Here is a 20,513-nt window from a genome sequence, read left to right on the forward strand (position 1 = left end):
TTCCACCTCACCATACCCTATGCCTTGTATTAAATGACTTGGAGTCTTAAATCTTAAGTGTTGATTCAGCACCCACCAAGTGTGCGTTCAACACTGAATGATATTCTCATGATTGCTGTGTAGCTTTTTTCTGCTTTCCATCCTTGTTCAACATTAGCGAAGCATTCTTTTTCTTTATTTTAGTACATCAACATTAGTTTCACAGATTTTTGTTTATGATATTTTTCCTGAATCCTTATTGTTATATAAATGTTCATTTAAGTCTGCACAGCTGTGCTCTTCTGAACAGCACTTAGAGCCTCTTCAGGGTAAAGAATCCACTAGCAGGATAGAGCTTTAGTGGAGGAGGTAACACATTAGCATGGGCAACAAGTATTGTTCTGATGAAACCACTAAGATGAGACAATCCTGAATAAGATTCCATGCCCCTGCAGGTCTCCTGTCTTCATCTCCACCACAAAAACACAGAATTACAGTTTAGTTATTACCCAGAAGAGGGACTACTGATGGCCACAGTAGGTTAGAATGAACACAGCTTTTTCACTTGATAGCCTTTTGTCCCTCTCTTGCTAATTAATTAATGTACTTCTACAGCTTCAAAGCTGTAAAATGACACTCAGACCAACAGCAACACTTTTTTAATGCCTGAACTTTTGAGTTTCAGCTGACAACTTTTTATGCTCACCCTTCAGTGAACTAGTCCTTTTCCCCATCCATCTTCTCCTTTCTCTTCCTAAACTTCTGTGTAATTCCAAGTTACTTCCCCTTAAGGACTCAATATGCTTATGGCCTAAGCATTAGGCAGTGTTAGCTAATCTGTTCTGGTTTGGTTTTATTTTTCCCCTTAATGAACTACATGGGACAAGAAAAACGTACAGAAAACACTCCCATAATAAAACATGGAGAAAATGAGTAGGAAGTCCAGGGAGACAGGAATCAGTTAGAGTTTACCCTAAGGATTCAAACTCAAGGTCAAGCCTCTACCTCCCTTCAAAAAGATGCCCTCTCTGTTCTCATTTTTGTCTGGTCACCTGGCAGGAGAGAGTTTAAAGGATTTAGCCACTGAACTCCTAATTTAAGCACCCTTATGCAAACTACAAGAAACTACATATTCACATGCCTTTGGCCACAGCGTTCTGCACCTCATGCTTCACCTATAGAAAGGGAATGCTAGTATTCCCAGCTTCACAGGAGAGGGGTCAGTTTAGTATATCAGATTTGCTAACAAGGGCTTATTCTGTTTTGGTCTTAATCCATCTGTTCAAAATGTTGTCATTTGATATATGAATAATGGGATGTTTGTCTTAGAAAAAAATAACTTTGATTTCCTTGCAATTTGTCTGTTTACAGACATGATGTGCTTTAAATTGTTGTTCTTTAGTTTAAAATCTTTAAATACATATACTACAATTTTCAAAATCTTTACTAGTTAAAAACCAGAAGTACAATGCACTGCACCTAATTCTTGCAAGAATCCAAATTATGTAGGCTTTTCAGAATTACAGTGTCATTGAAGAAATTAAACAGCAAAACAACATCTCCTCTAATAAATGATGATTCAGTTAACAAGTTAAGCTTGTAATAAATGACAGCATACCAGAATCAAAGACCAAACTTTGGGCTTCTGCATTCTGATTTAACCATTATGAAAACCCCACTAATTAATTGTGACAGGTCAGACACAATTGGCACATCACAGTAGGGATAAAAAACAACAACAACAAAAATCAAGCACCAGCTCTTAACATTTGTACCACTTCCTTTTGCTTCACATTCAGATACATCTTGTTTTCTAGATGCTTTAAAACAAGTTCTACTGGAAAGACAGCACCTAATATGTTATGATTTATAACTTTCAAAAGAACATGAAACATTTTTCATGGTTTCACACAGTATTAGCTAATCTTCAGTGAATTCTTTCATAAATTTAGTGTAAGGGGAAGATAAAGTTCTAACAATTACCTTCAAATCAAAAGGATTCTTTAACTCACTGCTCTAAACATGGCATGAGCTTTTGAATAGACTGCTAACAAAGTCCACCTAATACCCACATCTTGCATTCCAGAAATTCATTCCAGAAGTGAGGGAAAACTATTGTGATGCATCACAGTGATCACTGAAAATCATACATTCAATATGAAATTTAAAAAACAAATAATCTAGTTAACATTGTTGCAAGGAAGCTTATTAGTAAATGAAAAAGTAATTTAAAAACACAGTAGGTCTTTTACATTTTGGAATATGAATTTCAATTATACTTACGTTTAGCAAATCCATCCCCTGGATAAATATATCTATTGTACACATCCATAATATATACCCGATGATCATCCATGAAGTCCCTCTCATGGCCATTTCCCTGAAGAAAATTTACAGTTAGCTATTCCTAGCATACTAACACAGAATCAAATAATCTGCAAATTCTAGAGTAATTAAGACTAACAAAACCTAATATTTAAAACTCCTGAGTCATTCTTTTATTTATAGTCTTGAAGGTTACTTTGAGGCATAGAGTTCTGGGGGCTTTGACAGTATCAGTCTGAAGACTGAAGGTATCATCAAATTCAACATCCTTATATCTCTGTGAAGGTAATTATCATAGATCTCATTGCATATATAACAAAGATAAACAAAAATTAGAAGCTAACTGTCTTCAGCAGTATCACAGAAACAACTGTGACCACCCAACAGATCTCTCATCTTCCAATTGGGGGGAGGGGGGAGAAGAAAAAAGGCACTTTCAACTACTGCAGGGATACTCATATTCTTATACAACGACTAATAAATAAATAAAGCAGACTACAGCTCCTCTGATAATTCAAGCCTTGGTGAGATAAGTAATCCCTGGAAAAATTACAAACACTAAAGACCCAACAGTTTAACATATTGTTTAACACTAGGAATTCCCTAGAAGGTGGTTGTATTGGGTGTAAAGACAGACACTCAAGAGAAAACTTAGATTCTGAGTATTTCCCCCTCCCTTGTTTCTGAATTTAAATAGTGCTCTTTTGGCTCTCATTTAGACTTTTTTCGACTAGTATAAAAATCATTTTTTCACAGCAATCGCTAAGATAATTTTGTTGAAGTCAGTCACACAGGACCCAGCCCCTACTCCCAACAGAATTTCATTTAAACTATAGATACAGATGTTTCCACAGATATATCTTTTGTAATTCAGTTACATAATTTGTGTCCCTGGACAGTTAAGCTATATTTCTGCCATTTCTGTTTTTGTTTCCCTTCCTGGAAACAAACGAAAAAAGCCACCAAAAAACGAATCACTGGGATAAAGCCAGTCAATGTGTGTGAAAAAGGGAATTGGAAGAACCAGAATTGCATTTCTTTATGCTAAAAAATGGCAATTCCTACTTATTTCTTCAGCACTTTTGTTCCACAAATAAACAATTCATGAACAGAAATCTAGGAACGTGAGAACCTCCGGGTGAACCATTTTCTTATGAAAGGTGAAACTCGCCAATGCACCAAGAATTGGATGAAAAGGACAAAAATATCTGCATACTTAAAAAGGATCTGCTGAGCTACTACTTCACATGACTCTCATTCCCCAAAGAAATGAAACAAAGGGCTGATTTAGTGAACAGAGATTACCGTATCTGAAAATCAAAACACATTCCAAGAATTAAAAAAAAAAAAAAAAAAAAAAAAAACCCAAAAAACCCAAAAAATCCCACACCCTGACAGAGATAGCTGAAGGGAATCATGAACACAAAACATCTTTCTATTGCATAATCTATGTCCTTATTTCATGGTACTTTTAGGATGCCTTAACTTGCAGATAAGAGAAATGATAGAAGATGGAAAACTTGCAGTCATTAGGCTTCCTCACTGCCATGGAGCTACTTAAAAATGTTTTATTTACACATAATAAATCATGCTCAATGCTTCAGATTGGACATAATTTTTGTGCATTAACTGCTTTTTAAAAATACTATTTCCCTCCTTTCAGGACGTATTTTGGAAAACCTACCAAAGATGAGATTTGTTCTCAGTACCCACAGTAAATCACTTTACTAGGTAAAGAGTGATGTATTTTTACTTCATTTGCCTGAAGCTAGGCTTTCCATTAAAATACTGAAGGTCAAATTCACCCCCCTGCAAAGGTTGCTGCAATGATCACGCATGCTGAACTAACTGTAATTCTGTTTTAAGAGGTTATCCTTTCTTCTGGGATATTACTGCTCTACTCTGGAGATTGTTACAACTCAGATCAGTATGCAACTCAAAAATATTTTTACATCTAGCCACATGATGGAGCTACAACTCAGGTTAATTTTATTAAACTGGCTTAACAGCCTTTTGAGCCATAAAATAATTAAACTACTAAAATGTTCACAGTTTCCATCCTCTATGCTTAACTTTGTATTCTGTGAGTTGACAGTTTATACTACTATTAGGAAAAGGTGGTGTTTATCACACGCATTTTGAGCAAAATTTCTGCAGCACTGAATAGAGGTAAGCCACTCACCTGATGAGCATCCAGATCAATAATTGTGGCTTTGGACACCCCTTGTACTCTTTCAAATAAGAACTGGATATATAAGCAAAGAAAAAGATGGAGAAAGTTATGAAGTTAGGTGGCATATTAAACTGGAGGCTTGAAGTTTGCACCGTATATTACTGTTCTGATTTGAATGTAGTACATGTCTATTCATTTCATTAACCAAATAAATGGCTAAATAATTCTAATATACTTTATTACAAAAGCTCTAGTCATTTCACATTAAAAGATATTTTTTGTGGTTATACAATAAAAAACCCTATACAATTGTACCAGATGGAATGTATGAAACATCCATTTCACAGTCATCTCTGCAGGTATCTGCCTACCTATATAGAAAGTTGGTGGAGAGAGGGAAGAAAGAGATTTCTGCTCATCTTCTCTTTCTCCCACAAAGTACCAGACACAACACAGAATCAAGGACGCTCTTCTACAGCATCCTGCACTATCCTGTAAAGCAGACTCCACAAATGAGACATAAGCCCATTGCTGCTGAATAACTCAACAGTGCCCAGGGCAATAAACCCTGTTGTAGTAATACTGGCTCTACAGATGTGTAGCTGGTACATCTCTGCATCCCACACCAGCAGAGAGAAAAGGACAGGCCTAACAACGGATCATAAAGCTGATTGTGGCAATGGTGCTGTCAGAGGCTGGAGTGGAACCAGCAACAGCACAGAGAAAGCAACAGCAACAACTGTGGGATGGGACAGGGTGAAGCAATTGCTGCGCAGGCCCCAAAACATCGGGGACCTAACTTCATGAGGCACAAATGAAACAGTCCACTGTAATGGCATCCAACTGTATAAGTATTAAATCCACCATTTAGGAAAAGCTGCTATAGGGACTGTACACATTAAAGCCACTTTTAGTAAAAGAATTTATTTCTTATTCCACATCTGTGAAGAAAAAAAAAATTTTTAATGGACAAGTTACAATCTTAAATACAGACATGGCAAAACCAAAAGATTTTGTACTAACTGTCACCCGCTATAATTTCTCAATCTGTATTTTAATGATAGGGAAAATAGAACACCGTGGAGTAATTTTCTGCAAATCACCATGTACAGAAATTAGGATGTTATGTCATCTAGTGTACTGCAATCATTAGAGCTTTTTTATGTTTGATTATTACTGATACTTTATGAATATTCTAGTATACAAATATACCATAGTACATTTTATAAATATCAGCCGTAATTGCAGAAGGCTCTTGCTTCAGCCTTTCAACAGCTAAATACCAAATGTATTCATTCTCATTCAGTGATTATTTTGGAGACATTCACATTTCTATTCATGAATTTGAACCACTCTGAGTACTGTATAGGGCAGCTTGATTCAGTGAGAGGGTTTCTGTCTGCATTCGTCTTGATCATAATCACTGAAGCTAATGTAGAATTTTCAGGTTCACCTGCAAGGCTAGGATAATTATCACTGAGGATATTAAAAGTCAATCTGGTTTGATTTTGAGTGGGTTTTTTTGCAAGAAGACGTTATTAATGCAATTGTAGTGGTTCATATTTACATTCATAATTCTGACCCCTGCAACTCTTCCCTTCCACTTAACAATACTGCATACATGTTAGGTTCTGGAGCATGAAGTACCACACCATTTCCCTATTCCTACTCATCTATAGATGGCTTAATTTTCTCCTATTAAGATGTAAATTAGTTCTCATAAATTTACATTAATTTTTTTTCCATTTGCACAAACAGCAGAAAATACTGGTTAAAGAGTGCTTCTTACCTTTATAGACAGTGTGATATCAGCGTATGCACAAAATCCTCCACCTTTGTCACTTGAACAGTGATGAAAACCACCCCCTAAACATAAAAACGTTGAAGGTGTGCAAAGTTGCATCCTAAGGAACATAGTCTTTGCAAAGAGACAGAGATCACTTACACATCAGGTGCTTTTTTTTTCTTTAGCAAATAGCACACCTAGAGCTGTTAAATCCTTACCTAGCAACACAAAATACCTCACAGGGGTTCTGTACATATCTTATGTGTGGCCTAAGAGGCCATCAGGCAAAGGATCTCAGATTAAAGGGAATTGCCGCTTTCATCTGCAACCACCCTATGGAGTGAGAAATGCACATATGTAACACATGGTGCCTCCATAACAAAGCACATTGCTTTGGAAGTTCAGCTCCCCCAACCCATTGGGGTTGCATAATTAACATTATGGGGCAGGCAGAAAGAACATGTGGAAAGTTCTTGTCTGTGCTGAGCACTGGGTCAAAAAAAATTACCAAACTAAGAACTGTGGTGTTATCATTATTTGCACATGCCACTGTCTTTTGCAAATACTCAGACTAGAAGAAACTTCAAAGAACTGCTCTTTAAAACACACACATGCTCTTTACATGAAAAAAGTACTTAGACCTCCCATTCCCAAAACATATTTTTTATATAATAAAACAGAACTTTTTGGTGAGAAACGCACTACAAATACCTAAGCAAGAAACTTAACAAGTTCACTTTATATCAGTAAATATGACAGTCTTTTGGCTTTGTTTTTCATGTCTTTTTAATTTCTAATATTGGATATTCACTTTTTAGATGATGTGTGTAAGAAATAATGGAAAAATCCCAGAATTTATGACCTCTGTGAAAACATCAAGCTAAGTCTTACATGACACAAAATATTGCTTCAAAAGTTTGCTGGTTTTGCATTGCTATTTGCTATGAGCAGGAGAGCAGATTTAAATTTACTATATTCCTCATAATTTGTTTGGTCAAGTCTTTTTCAGGAAAAACTGCACAGCCAAAAATAGGCACTAACTAGTACAGCCCCGCTCTCCAGCACATCAAACAATCCCATGATCTAGTATAATATATGAACTAGCTGATAAGATCTATTAAAATTATTTTATAATTTAATGAAAAAAAAGATTTTATTGAAATATTTACATTTACTCCAAACATTTTTCCTTAATTTTTTTTGCACTATTCCAATCCAAATACTTTTCCTTATATGTGATATCATAACTTTACCCAGTTACCTTTTTTTTTCTTCCAAAAAGTATTTAATTATAAAACTGCAGTACAGGTGATTGTGGATGAGGAAACAAATCTAGTATTTTTTCCATTTTTTCCCTTTAGAGTTGCTTTTAGTTAAACAAAATCCAGTCACTTTCTGTTATTATAAACAATACACACTATGCTAAATGAAAGTAATATTATTTTAAACACACTATTTCAAGTATCATTTAATGCACTACATTTGTACTTACCCACATTGATTGCCCAGCCTCTATCAACAGCAAGCTTTCCTGCCTTAAGAAAATTACAGTGAGAACTTCATGAATGAACGAGGCAACCATTTAATACTGCCTGCTTCCACACCAAATGCAACTCCTGGCATTTGGACATGCCCAGTGAATTTTCAGATGTTTTACCACTGCAGGTCATTCTGAATACGAACCATACAACACTATCCTCAGCATAATTAGTTGAAAAAAAATATTTGATATCTCATCTGTAGTTCATTCTCTAGCAGGTGAACAGATCTAAAACTAACTGCACTTTGCAGGGACGAACACCAACCCCTAGCAGACAAATGAAGAAGGAAAAGTACAAGTGCTGGTAAGAGTGAATAATGGACAAGAATCTCCCAATACGCTTCCCGTTCTTGTAAAAATAGGAGGAACGTAAACTCAATATCCTGAAAATACAGATCACCGTAGCTTCAGCTGCGGATGGGGACAGGAAAATGTTAAGAGTATGAAATGTCCTGTGACTGTTTTTTAAATGATGTAACATGAGTTCTACATTACCAACCTTTTCCCTCCAACACAGAAAAACTATGCTTGTATCTCTCTTTAAACTCAAATAACATTCAGGGAAGGGAATGTATTGACAGAGAAAAGATGCATAAGGCTTAAATGATGACATTTTAATTTAAAAACCTGACTTATTTTGGCCAGGAAGAGTCAAGCAAGTGTTTAACTGCAGTATTCCTTAAGTGTCATGTTAAAAAAAAAAAGATATTACTAGCTATAACTAAAAAATAAAAAAAAAAAAAAGGACAGGAAAAGAGGTAAAAACAGATTACTCTTTTCCATGATCATGGAACATATTACGATCATGGAACATATTACACATCATATATGAAACGACATTTGGACAGCTGAGAATTCTTCATCACCAGTATTTATATTTGAACAGTTCTAATTTAGTATTAAGAAAACCACTGGGAAGGTAAACATCATCCTGTTATGATCATGCTCAATTACACAAATTAGATCTTGAGAAAAGATTGTAGTTTCTGAACTATAAACCCCATTAAGTCACAGGGAAAGCACATAATCTGTGATTGAGCATACTTCTAGGGGCTCCTCACCAAAAAACAATCTTCCCATATTTTTAAGAAAAAAAAAAAAATCATTAAAAAGTACAGAAACTCAACAGGAATTTTCATGACAAACAGGACCATCAGGAATAGCGGAAGATTGTACTTCTGACTTGTACTGTACAACAGTTATTGTCTGATGAATTGAAACTGCTTTTAAAGCACATACCTATTTCACCAAAATGAAATATAAAAAAGGTAAAAATAGCAGTATATCGCATCAAGATCAATCCAGAAGTGACCAGTGATGTCACCCGTCTTTCAGGAGGCATGATACAAAGACATAACAGACAACTAGTGGTTATCTCTTCTACCTGACCACATTTATAACTAGTGAACACACATTTATGAATTAAAGATAAACACAAGCATAAAGAAAAACATCACAAAACTATATAAAAGCATTGACTAGCTAGAACCAAGTTGCAATAGATTTCACACACACATATTGTCAAGATGCTCAAGAAATATCACAGGTAGATTATTAGGAAACTCTAGACTCTTCCCAATTATTTTTCTCTTCTACCATCTCCTTCATTCCTCACAACTACTGCACAGAAAGACAGTATGGCTCTAATAAGAGAAGACTTTGCACATTCCTATTCAGACGTGACTCTGCAGACCAGAAAACCCCCATCTCAATAACCACTACTGACAGCAGTCAGAAATAGGCACAGAAGAGAGAACTGACTGGGAGTCTGAGGTGATGCTGAAGGACTAAATGGAGACAGAATGGAGCTGCTACTTTGTCTTGAGTGACAACCAAAAATTTTTAAAGCACCTTGAACTATATGAATCACATGAAACCAGAATTCCTTCTCTCTACTACCCACTCTATAACATCAGGGTTTAATAATAATAATTAAAAAAAAAAAAAAAAAAAAAAGGCAGACTACCCCCAAACTTCCCAGCAGGACACTGAAAGCAAGATGCCTACAGAGGTATCAGCAAACCCAGTTTGACGCTATCTCCAGCTCCTGCTGGTAAATTACCAAGAGAAAATGTTCCAGGTGGTTTGCACAGGTTTGCATTAGGGAGATGCACTGTGTTACACTTCTATTATCTCTGGTTTTTGCCAGTTAACACCTACTCAAGGTGGTAGCACTTTTTGTTATCTAGCCTATTACTATAATCTAGTAAGTCTAAAGACTCATCCAGAAACTAGCACGTTCTTTCCAAACTCATATACTTAACTTGTTCTTAAAGGTCAGTTTAACATTTTTGGTGGTTTATCTGTTTTTCTCATGCTTATGCAGACTTTTAGGCTTCAACAAAAGCATCAGACATTGCTACACCGTACAAACACTTTCACATATTTCCTTACATCACTATTCTTTGACTTTAAGTAACATGTACATCCAAGAAGGCAAGAGCAACACAAGAGAATAAAGTAGAATTAGGAAATGGTATTTAAGATCTGAGAACAACAGTAGTTGGAGAAACAGAGTCCAAGGTGGGCAAGATACATACAACTTCAAGAAATCCACTCACAAGCCTGAATTAAAACCAGACGCAGCAACCTGGAAGGATACTTAAACATGATAAATGTCACAAGACTCGCTACTGTCCTAATGGTTTAGGAAGAAGCCACTGGCTATTTTTATTTAACAGCTCAGAGCAATAAGCAGCTGTTAACTCACTTCACACTGACAATTTCAGCACCAAGGAGGTGACTTTTAATCTTTCCCTCTACTATCCCAAAGTTCAAAAACTTAGTGGAGATCTTCCTTTGCCTTTTCTCTGCTATGATTACAACTCTCACCTTTTCCTCCAATCATAAACAAAATTTTTCTGAACACATGTATATGTATGTCAATATATTTCTCAAGTACTCTGAATACTTCACAGTATCATGAAGAGCTATGCCGCATAAACACTACAATCCCCATAATAAATAATAAAATGCACCAGTTTGCAATACAGCTCAAACATGATGATATACTCAAACTTTTTGAAGCGCCCCAGATTTTTAAATATCTATGAGCAATGTTTTGGGTATTACAAAGGGAGTTAAGATGACATGCTTAAAACAATTAAGTTATACTGTAAGAAGATGTTTCTGAATCTTAACAGTAGATATTTAAACCCAGTCGCAAGTTGCCCAGTCCATTCTATTCCTTTCTCCACTACCTCTTGGTAACAAAAAACAACAACTGGCAGAGAGTTATTTTTACATACACACTTGCAAATTCAGCAGTTGGATGGGACACAGACGTAAGAGAGTACTAAAATACTGAAAGAAACTGCCTTTTTTTCTTCCTGTTAAGGAATAAGGTGTTGAATAGTTCTATCATTAAAAAAGTAAATACAACAGAAAAGCAGGATAGTTCATCTTGCCTTAAAATCTGATAAAAACTGGCTCTCTACTTTCATTACACATAGTAAAACCCAAGAGGGCTGAAACTTAATAGTGCCCAGATCCACTTATACATACAAATGATAGAAGCAACAGTTAATCTCACATCAGCCCCATGAAATTAAGAAAAAACTTGGAGAACTGCTTCACCAAACATCTGGGCTCACTCACATCATTCTCACAGGTCAGACTCACAAACAGATTCAACCTTTTTCATTGTTTCTGAAAACCGCACTGCACTGCCTTTTATGCACTAGTCATACAAGAGCTCTTTGTATTATTTATGTCTTTAATGACTTCTTGATACATTCAGGGCTAGCATTAAAAAAAAAAGAGAAACTTTGATTCCAGTGCAGATTACTAAGTACCTACATTTCTCTTGACAGAAATGGGAAGCTACCTATTAGCCTATTTCTGAAAAGAATGCTATTACTTCATCATTCATTTAAGACTTCCCAGTCTCAATCACTACTAGTATCTAGTAGTTGTATACTCATATCTAACATAGACGTACTTTGAAAGTTTGCCAACCCACACAGTAGTGTTCTTCAATAACTGGCTTCAAATAGATATGGAAAAAGCAATATGGGCTACTATCCTTTTCACATGCACCCACCGTAACAGCTACCTTCAGGAAGAGCACCTAAAAGGCAGCAAAGGTTTATTTGTACCATAATATTAATGATTTCAGACAGGACTATTTGTCTTCCATTTATGTAACTATTAAGAGTTCAGTGCCGGCAAAGAGAGAACAGGACTATTACCATCTTCTCCCAGCACCATGCTGTATAGTTTCTGAAACCTAGCTCTAATATGACAAAGAAGAATAAAAAGGGCAGAAAAGGTTCCATTAGCTTCCAGTTCACAATTATGAAGGCATCTTTTCCTCAATATCTGGTTTAAATAACTCATTCTTGGCTCCAGCTATTAACTGCTTTCTTTCCTCCTACTTCCTCAACATCCCTAATGGCAATTCTCAGGCAAAATTAAACGTCTGGTGACACTTACACAGCTCTTCTGACCAGAGCAGTCATTTAGCTAATTAGAGAACAATTCTGTTAAGGTGAAACAGGCTACATCTCACTTGAGTGACCTCAGTTGAGCTGTTTATGTAGTATTTATAATAGAAAAAGTAGACAAACTAACAGTAGTCATTAAAATGAGCAAGGTGATATGATTTTTAAATTTAAACACTTACCTAGTCTCAAAAGCAACCCAACAATGCGTCTCCTCCCATACAGTACCAAGGCCTGTAAATATGTGCTTTAAAAATAGCTTCTGTATTATCAGTTTGAAACCTCCCTTCCTAGAATTTGTCTGTATTTGAACGCTGTTCAAAACTAATTCAGTTTCTGCATTTGCCATAAGTCCTGCCAGATCTATTGTTGCTTGCCCAGGCTGCCCTGGTAAGCCTTTTCTGCTTCTGCAAATTACAGACCATAAAGTCAGGTATGTCCTTCACCTCAGTAGCTGCTAACAAGCAGCAAACTTAGCTCATGTTTAGGACTGTACACTAAATCACTTCCCTCTACAGGCCTCCAGGGCCCAAGCCTTTAAGTTATACAAAAATCACAGATGACAGGTTTATAGTGTTATGATCAACAAGTTTAAATATGATAAAAGTGAATCAAGAGCACCTTACCATTATTGTTCCTCCTGTCTGGGTTCGTAGAGGTTTCAAAACTTTTCTCTGAACAACAAAGTTAGGAAGAAAGGCAACTGGTGGAATTTCTGTGATTGTAGCCACAACAAATGACCACTAGAAGGGGGGGGAAAAGGTTCCAATTAATATAGCCTGTCTTAATGATGACATTTAGATCTCTCATCAGTTGCTATTTACTGAAAAGGAGCTCACAGGTCCTTAGCACAATTTTAATATTTTTAGATGGAGGTGACCACACAGTCCTCATTAGTAACCTCCAAATAGGCTTGTCCTTAAGTTGTTAACTATGAGAATCATCACTTTCAATCACCATCCCTAGGTTTTTCAGATTTTAATATCAAATTGTAATAAATCAGCTGTTTTTCAGCAAGCTAGTATTTCAGAAAATTTAATATCCCTGGGATTGGGAGGAAGAATTGTAAAATGTCCCTCAGCAGTATTAACAGCAAGCTATGCTTGATACGTTGTTCAAACCTAAAATATCTTTTCCCATGTCAACTCAAAAGGATATATCAAGCGGAAAGGAAAAACAAACAGACAACTCAACTAAGAAGTTCAAATACTTAAGTGAACACAGAGTGCAAATTTCAGCGTGGATAACTGATTAAAATATATTTAGCATATTAAACACTTCTGGAAAATGTTTCAAGGAAACATTTTGTTAAAAAGTCATATCATCAAGAATATTGACTTGAAGGTTAGAACACAATATATTTGCAATATGTAAATGCTTTTTTTTGCAAACACACATATGTTTTTTGCAAACATATATAGAAGAAATTCTACTAACATTGCTACCAGCGATAAGACTTCTAAATACATTTCAAAGTGTAAGTCATAAGCAATAATATACCCCTTCATCCAATGCTGAAACATTTAGGTACCGAGAATTACGAATTTGACACCGTGTACAAAGATTCTGAATAGATCCTTTTTTCTTCAGCATTACAAAGTTTAATTAGATTCAGTACTGTTAGCTGTTTACAAATGATAGGATGTAAAAGTGGTCGATTTCAATCAAAGATAATCCTATGCCAACTTCAGGGTCCTCTGATACTCAAATAAAACTTAAGTTACTTTGGCTTCCCAGTGATCAATGTTTCGCCTACAAAGTACTATAGCGTGGGGTGGAGGGGTGGCATTACTCATAAAGTTCTTAAGTACTAACTGTATTTTGTCAACAGCTCATTTTAAGCTCGTACTACTTTTAGTCTTGTAAGACATTATTTTGTTACCATACTATCCGCTCTCCATCATTAAAGTGCTTTAATTGTTTTTGTAATGCAGTCAATCTTGATAAAGTCCTTCTGCAAGCTATTTTAGCTTTTAAACAAGCATAATATAAAAAACTAGATTCAATCTTGTTCTAAAACAGAATTGAAGAGGTCACATTTGGATAAAATAAGTTTTTATCTCAGGTGGGAATGATGATCAAAAATTCAGAAAGTTTTCACACAGTTTAAAAAAAATTTTCATCTCAACAGGAAAAAATGGGAGCAATAAAGATGCAAATCAACACAGACGCTGCTGCAAGTTTTTAAGTGAATGCAAGTAATCCAGACATAGTACAAGTAAAGAGTAAGCAAAGCTTCCTATTTGCAGCTGAGGACATTCACATAACAGTGCCAAGCCCAAAGATATCCACTGCTTCAGACTCAGTCGTTCACTGTGGTTATGTAATTCCTAACATACAGGGGAAATGTCATTTGACTGTGAGGAAAGTCTTGCGGTTCAAGAATGCAGCTACAGACTAATGAAAATGCTTCTCAAAAACCACCACTACAATAATAAATACATTGCCTCAAACCGTGGACAGTTTTGTGCTTTTTTTCTTCAATGTTGTAATTTTGTTTTGCAAAATTTCCTGCAATAAATTCTCAGAACAGGTATGCAAATACTCAAAAATCAATCAATCAAATACTCAAAAAAGGAATTGGTTTTAAACAATTGTATAACTTTCCATGTTGCAAAATCAAAAAATATTTTGAATAGATGAAGACTACATTGATTACATTTTCTAGGCTGTCGGTTGGCTTCCATAACACAAGTCTCCACACATATTAGTTTCATAGAACCATAGAATCATTAAGGTTGGAAAGGAACCTTAAGATCATCGAGTCCAATCGCTAACCTATCACTGCCAAGTCCACCACTAAACCATATCCTCAAGCACCACATCCACCCTGCTTTTAAATACTTCCAGGGATGGAGACTCAACCACCTCCCTGCGCAGCCTGTTACAATGTTTGACAACCCCTTCGGTGAAGACATTTTTCCTAATATCCAATCTAAACTTCCCCTGGCACAGCTTGAGGCCATTTCCTCTTGTCCTATCACTTTTTACTAGGGGGAAGAGACCGACGCCCGCCTCGCTACAACCTCCTTTCAGGTAGTTGTAGAGGGCCATAAGGTCCCCCCTCAGCCTCCTCCAGACTAAACCACCCCAGTTGCCTCAGCTGTTCCTCATAAGACTTGTTCTCTAGATCCTTCACCAACTTTGTTGCCCTTCTCTGGACACGCCTCAGCACCTCAATGTCCTTCTTGTACTGAGGGGCCCAAAACTGAACACAGTACTTGAGGCGCAGCCTCACCAGTGCCGGGTACTGGGGCACTATCACCTCCCTGCTCCTGCTCACCACGCTATTCCTGATACAAGCCAGGATGCTGTTGGCCTTCTTGGCCACCTGAGCACACTGCTGGCTCATGTTCAGCCAGCTGTCAACCAACACCCCCAGGGTCCTTTTCCTCCAGGCAGCTCTCCAGCCACTCCTCCCCGAGCCTGTAGCCTTGCATGGGATTGTTGTGACTCAAGTGCAGGACCCGGCACTTAGCCTTGTTGAATCTCATACCATTGGCTCCGGCCCACCGATCCAGCCTGTCCAGGTCCCTCTGTAGGTTGAGCCTTCCTGCCCTCCAGCAGAGCAACACTTCCACCCAGCTTGATGCCATCTGCAAACTTACTGAGGGTGCACTCAATCCCCTCATCCAGATCATCAGTTAAGATATTGAACAGGACCAGCCCTAACACTGAGCTCAGAGGAACACCACTCGTGACTGGCCACCAACTGGATTTGACTCCATTCACCACCACTCTCTAGGCTTGGCCGTCCAGCCAGTTTTTAACCCAGCGCAGAATGCACTTGTCCAAGCCGTGAGCAACCAGCTTCTCCAGGAGAATGCTGCGGGGGACAGTGTCAAGGGCCTTACTATAGTCCAAGTAAACAACGTCCACAGCCTTCCCCTCATCCACTAAGCGGGTCATCTTATCATAGGAGACCAGGTTAGTGAGGCACGACCTCCCTTTCATAAACCCGTGCTGGCTGAGCTTGATCCCCTGGTTGTCCAGCATGTACTGCATAATGGCATTCAAGATGATCTGCTCCATGACCTTTCCCGGCACCAAGGTCAGGCTGACAGGCCTGTAGTTCCCCAGATCCTCCTTCTGACACTTCTTGTAGAGGGGCGTCACATTCGCTAGTTTGCAGTCATCTGGGACCTCCCCGGTTGACCAGGACTGCTGATAAATGATGGAGAGTGACTTGGCGAGCTCCTCTGCCAGCTCCCTCAGTATCCTTGGGTAGATCCCATCCAGCCCCACGGACTTGTGAACATCCAGGACTGCCATCTCTTCAACAACCGGGACTTCATTCTGCATACCAGCTCCATTTCCCAGCACAGGGGCCCGACAACCCTGAGGATGACCAGACTGTCTATTAAAGACTGAGGCAAAGAAAGCATTAAGTACCTCAGCCTTCTCCTCATCTTTCCTGGCAAGGTTACCTTCCGCATCCAACAAAGGAGGGAGATTCTCCCTGGCCCTCCTGTTGTCACTGATGTATTTCTAAAAACATTTTCTGTTATCTTTAACGGTGGCGGCCAGTTTAAGTTCCAGCTGGGCCTTTGCCTTCCTAATCTTTTCCTTTGATAGAGGACAAACCCTTCAAATTTTGAAGGGGGGTGGGAGGTGGTTTGTGGAGTTTTTGGGTTTTGTTGTTTGGGTTTTTTTGTTTGTTTTTTAATCACTGTTTTTTGCATTCAAATTGCATATATCAGTTTCTTTTGGTAGATACTTGCTCTCACTCAGCCATCACCAAATTACTGATTCTCTAGTAAAGTTCTGTAGACATGTAATTATGCAACTTAACAGAAAGTAAAACTTGGTCTGGATTCAGGGAAGAGTAAGAATCATGTATAAACACTATTCAACAACGTGCCTTCACTTATTTTTTTTAGTTACCAACTCCATTTAGCTCTTCCTTTATTTCTATTGCTAGTATCATTTAAAAATTATTTACCTTCCTGTGTTTTGGATAAATAATTCAATGTATGAATGTAAGTTTTAATTTTTAAAAAATTTCACTCCCTGTTCTCTTAAAAGGAGTAAAGTCAGGTTAACCCTTAACCATGTACATTTTCCTTGCCTCCTACCAAATTTACTCCTAGGCAATATCATTAAACGTGGCTAAGTGTAACACTATACCAGAATGTTACATCCAAAGCAACCCCAAAACCAAAATGACACAAACAAAAAAAACCAACAAAAACAACTTAAAGAGGTCTGAAATTTTCATGCTTAAGCCCAAACTCTATAATACCATATACATTTAATGACTATATTCTTGCAGGACTTTACTTTTAAAATATTATAACTATTAACTTTAATTCCTTAACTATAAAAACTCTCCTTAGTAAGGTTAAATGACTTTACAAATTATTTCAAATTATTAGTGTTCAAGGACTAAAAGTTAAACTGAAAAACTAGTATTAGGAAGATAAAGCTAAAGTAGTTGCTTTTATGATGATACATCCTAGATTAATACAAACAGGACAGCAATGATCTAAACCAACTCCTTTTAAGTTATAGATTCATCACATTTCAGCATTTTAAAATAGCCAACAACACGTCAAATTTGAAAAAAAAAAAAAAGCTATTTTGTTCTTTAATATCTAAAATTGAGGTGTGTTTAAATCTTTGATATGTTCCTGGAGCTAGTCCCAGCTTCAGGGGAAAATTCACAGACTTAAAAATCCAACACCAAGCAACTAACATGATTTTATATTTGGAAGCTTGCCTGGGACAAAGCTATTTGGGTCTAGATACAGAAAGTATGTTTTTAGCTTGAATTAACATAAGACAAAAATCATAAAGGAGAGTAAAGCTTGTAATTTTCACAGAAGTTTCTAGGTCAAGGCATAAACACACTTATCATTAGGAATAAGATACTGCACTGGGAGAAACCAGTGATAACCAGATGCTACTGCCAGGAACACCAACCAGCCAAAACACAATTTTGGTGCATCAGTATCCCAATGAATGAGTTGGAAATATCAAAAAGGAAAGAAATGAATCACTGGTAACCAAATGGTACCTCATCTTTTTCTTTAAGAGGTCTAATAGTTACTTTAGCTGCAAAGAATGCCCTACAGCATTCACACAGCAGTGTAAATACTGAAACCTGTCAGATCTTGCTTCCCAAGACAGAGTATTCTTGTTCAGTGTTTTTGTATATTCCTACAGACCTTTACCTAACACACTAACATTTACATTAAAATTTAGGTGAAGAGGATCAAATTAATTTATCAGCTCTCATGACTTTTCAAATGAACATTTTTCAGCAAACTACCACTAGCCTTCATAAATTTTTCACCAATGAAGTTTTAAAAAATTGAGCAAGGAAAAAGCACAATGTAGGAAGCAAAGAGAGACAACAGATGACAGCACAAGAAATGCACGAGCTGAGGACCTGGACCAGGGAATTTTAAGCACTTCTGAAGGTTCCAGTTTTATACAAACCAATCCCAGACATTTTCAGCTGCCAAGCTGAATGATCACTAACACAATGCACACAGCCCAAGATGTACTCTGTGCTGTTCATTGCAAACAGCCAGAACTATCACAGGCTGAACCAATTATTTTATGAGCCTGCTTCTGCTGCTTTCACTCGAGAGCCCTACCTCATTCCCCTGGCACACTGCCAATACCACCATGCGACAAGGAGACGGGTACCTCTGGTCTCTTGTCAGATGCACTCACATGGCGGGGCAAGAGTCAAAGAACAGAAGCACCTGAGCGCCTGAAAACACTCCCTATAATCAAATCAATCCACTTTTCACTAGGCATAAAAATTTACATTTCTAATAAAATAATTAACTTTTTCTTTTTAAACCTACATCATTTGCAAATATATAAAACAGATTAAAATTTATAAGTTCAATTGATAGACCACCTGTTTCAGATCACTTTCAGAAAAGCAAATCTTGCATTCCACTAATGCAAGAAGCATTATCCTCATCATTTGCATTTCAGTATTCACTCATGTTATCATAGAACCTCCCCTAGATAAAAATGGTTCAAGTGAAAGACTTACACAGCCTGAAACTAGCTCTACCCTCATTGCCCATCTCCTTCCAAAATTTCAGAATGCTGATATGCAGGTAATTCATTATTTTACCTAACACTAGAAAAAGACAGTACGTGGAAAAGTACTGCAAGCAAATTATCCAAAGTCCAGTCATTACCTTAGAGACCTAAATTCTTCAAAGGAATAACAGGGCACTCACCTCAATTCTAAAGGCCAAATTTTGTTGTAAGGACCTAAAGCAGGGAAACAGGGAGACGCTTCCTTCCAAAACAGAACTGCTTTCCAGTACTTTCGATCTACTTTGTGCATAACATTTTGTTTCTCTTCAACCAAACTCCAGCCAGCTTCTTCAGCTGCTGCTAAGATACCAACCACCAACTCTTCTTGAAAGTGTATGGAATTTCCTACAAAATTCATGCCTGAATTGTAAATTAACAATATTCAAGTGATCCATTATTTTAAGAGACCTAGGCATTCCCAGAAATGCAAGCACCTTTGTAGTCTTCAGAGCTGATTTAATATCTGTGCCATTTATCAGTAGATCTGCATTTAAATTGTCCGGATTAAAAAAAAAAAAAAAAACACCACAAAAACACAGCACAGCAGACTTTGGATAAGGCAATACAGTGGATACCCAGGGCCTTTTCAAGTCCAGCCACATTATTTTTCATTTGCAACTAAGCACTTCTATCTTCACTGCTTGGCAGGATTTGCTGGCATGACTGATACAACATCTTCCAGTTTCTACACTTGCAGGAAATATTCTCTCAAGAAAAGGGGAATGAGAGATACAGAGTTAATTACATCTGAATTAACATGACATTACTGGTTTTGAACACCAAGACACAAGTTACAGATAATTCCCTGTGAAGCCATCCTGTAGGTACTAAAAATATTATTATGGTATTCCAAACTGAGATATGCACATTAAACCCTGCTTCAAAGAAGTGATTCAGTAAAAAGAGGCGGGTGGTTCTATGGAATTAGAAGTTCAATATCTAGAATAGCTGCAATAAGATCAAATCTAAAGATGTAAGAAATTGCATGTAACTTTATAGCACAGAATGAAGATGCGTAAGAGAACTCAGAAAAAGGAGTAAGAGTGAAAAAAGTTCACACAAATAACAGATCCCTTACAAAGGAAAATAAAACATTCCAGAAATAGCAATACAAGGACTCTTCCACTGTGGAAGGGCAACGATGTCTCAAAATAACTTCTTTTGAATTATGAAATGGAAGACTTATTCTAACACAAATCC

At 37.1% G+C, this 20,513-nt stretch overlaps 1 protein-coding gene across 8 annotated transcripts in view; it reads right to left on the reverse strand.

Annotated features, from left to right (window-relative positions):
• HDAC11 (histone deacetylase 11) overlaps positions 1–20,513 on the reverse strand; it is a 40,675-nt gene that overhangs the window by 14,520 nt on the left and 5,642 nt on the right. For 6 of the 8 annotated variants that reach the window (XR_012661121.1, XM_075096681.1, XM_075096688.1 and 3 more), the window contains exons 4-8: positions 12,872–12,988; positions 7,756–7,798; positions 6,267–6,343; positions 4,487–4,549; positions 2,263–2,359 (exon numbers count right to left, since the gene is read on the reverse strand). Coding sequence is in view for 7 of the 8 variants with exons in the window: in XM_075096681.1 (XP_074952782.1) it covers positions 2,263–2,359; positions 4,487–4,549; positions 6,267–6,343; positions 7,756–7,798; positions 12,872–12,988 (397 nt within the window). In the remaining variant the exon portion in view is untranslated. The remainder of the gene's footprint in view (positions 1–2,262; positions 2,360–4,486; positions 4,550–6,266; positions 6,344–7,755; positions 7,799–12,871; positions 12,989–20,513) is intronic. The other 2 variants (XM_075096682.1, XM_075096687.1) reach the window with 2 other exon arrangements.

Source organism: Phalacrocorax aristotelis, chromosome 6, assembly GCF_949628215.1.
Source record: "Phalacrocorax aristotelis chromosome 6, bGulAri2.1, whole genome shotgun sequence".
Taxonomy (NCBI): domain Eukaryota; kingdom Metazoa; phylum Chordata; class Aves; order Suliformes; family Phalacrocoracidae; genus Phalacrocorax; species Phalacrocorax aristotelis.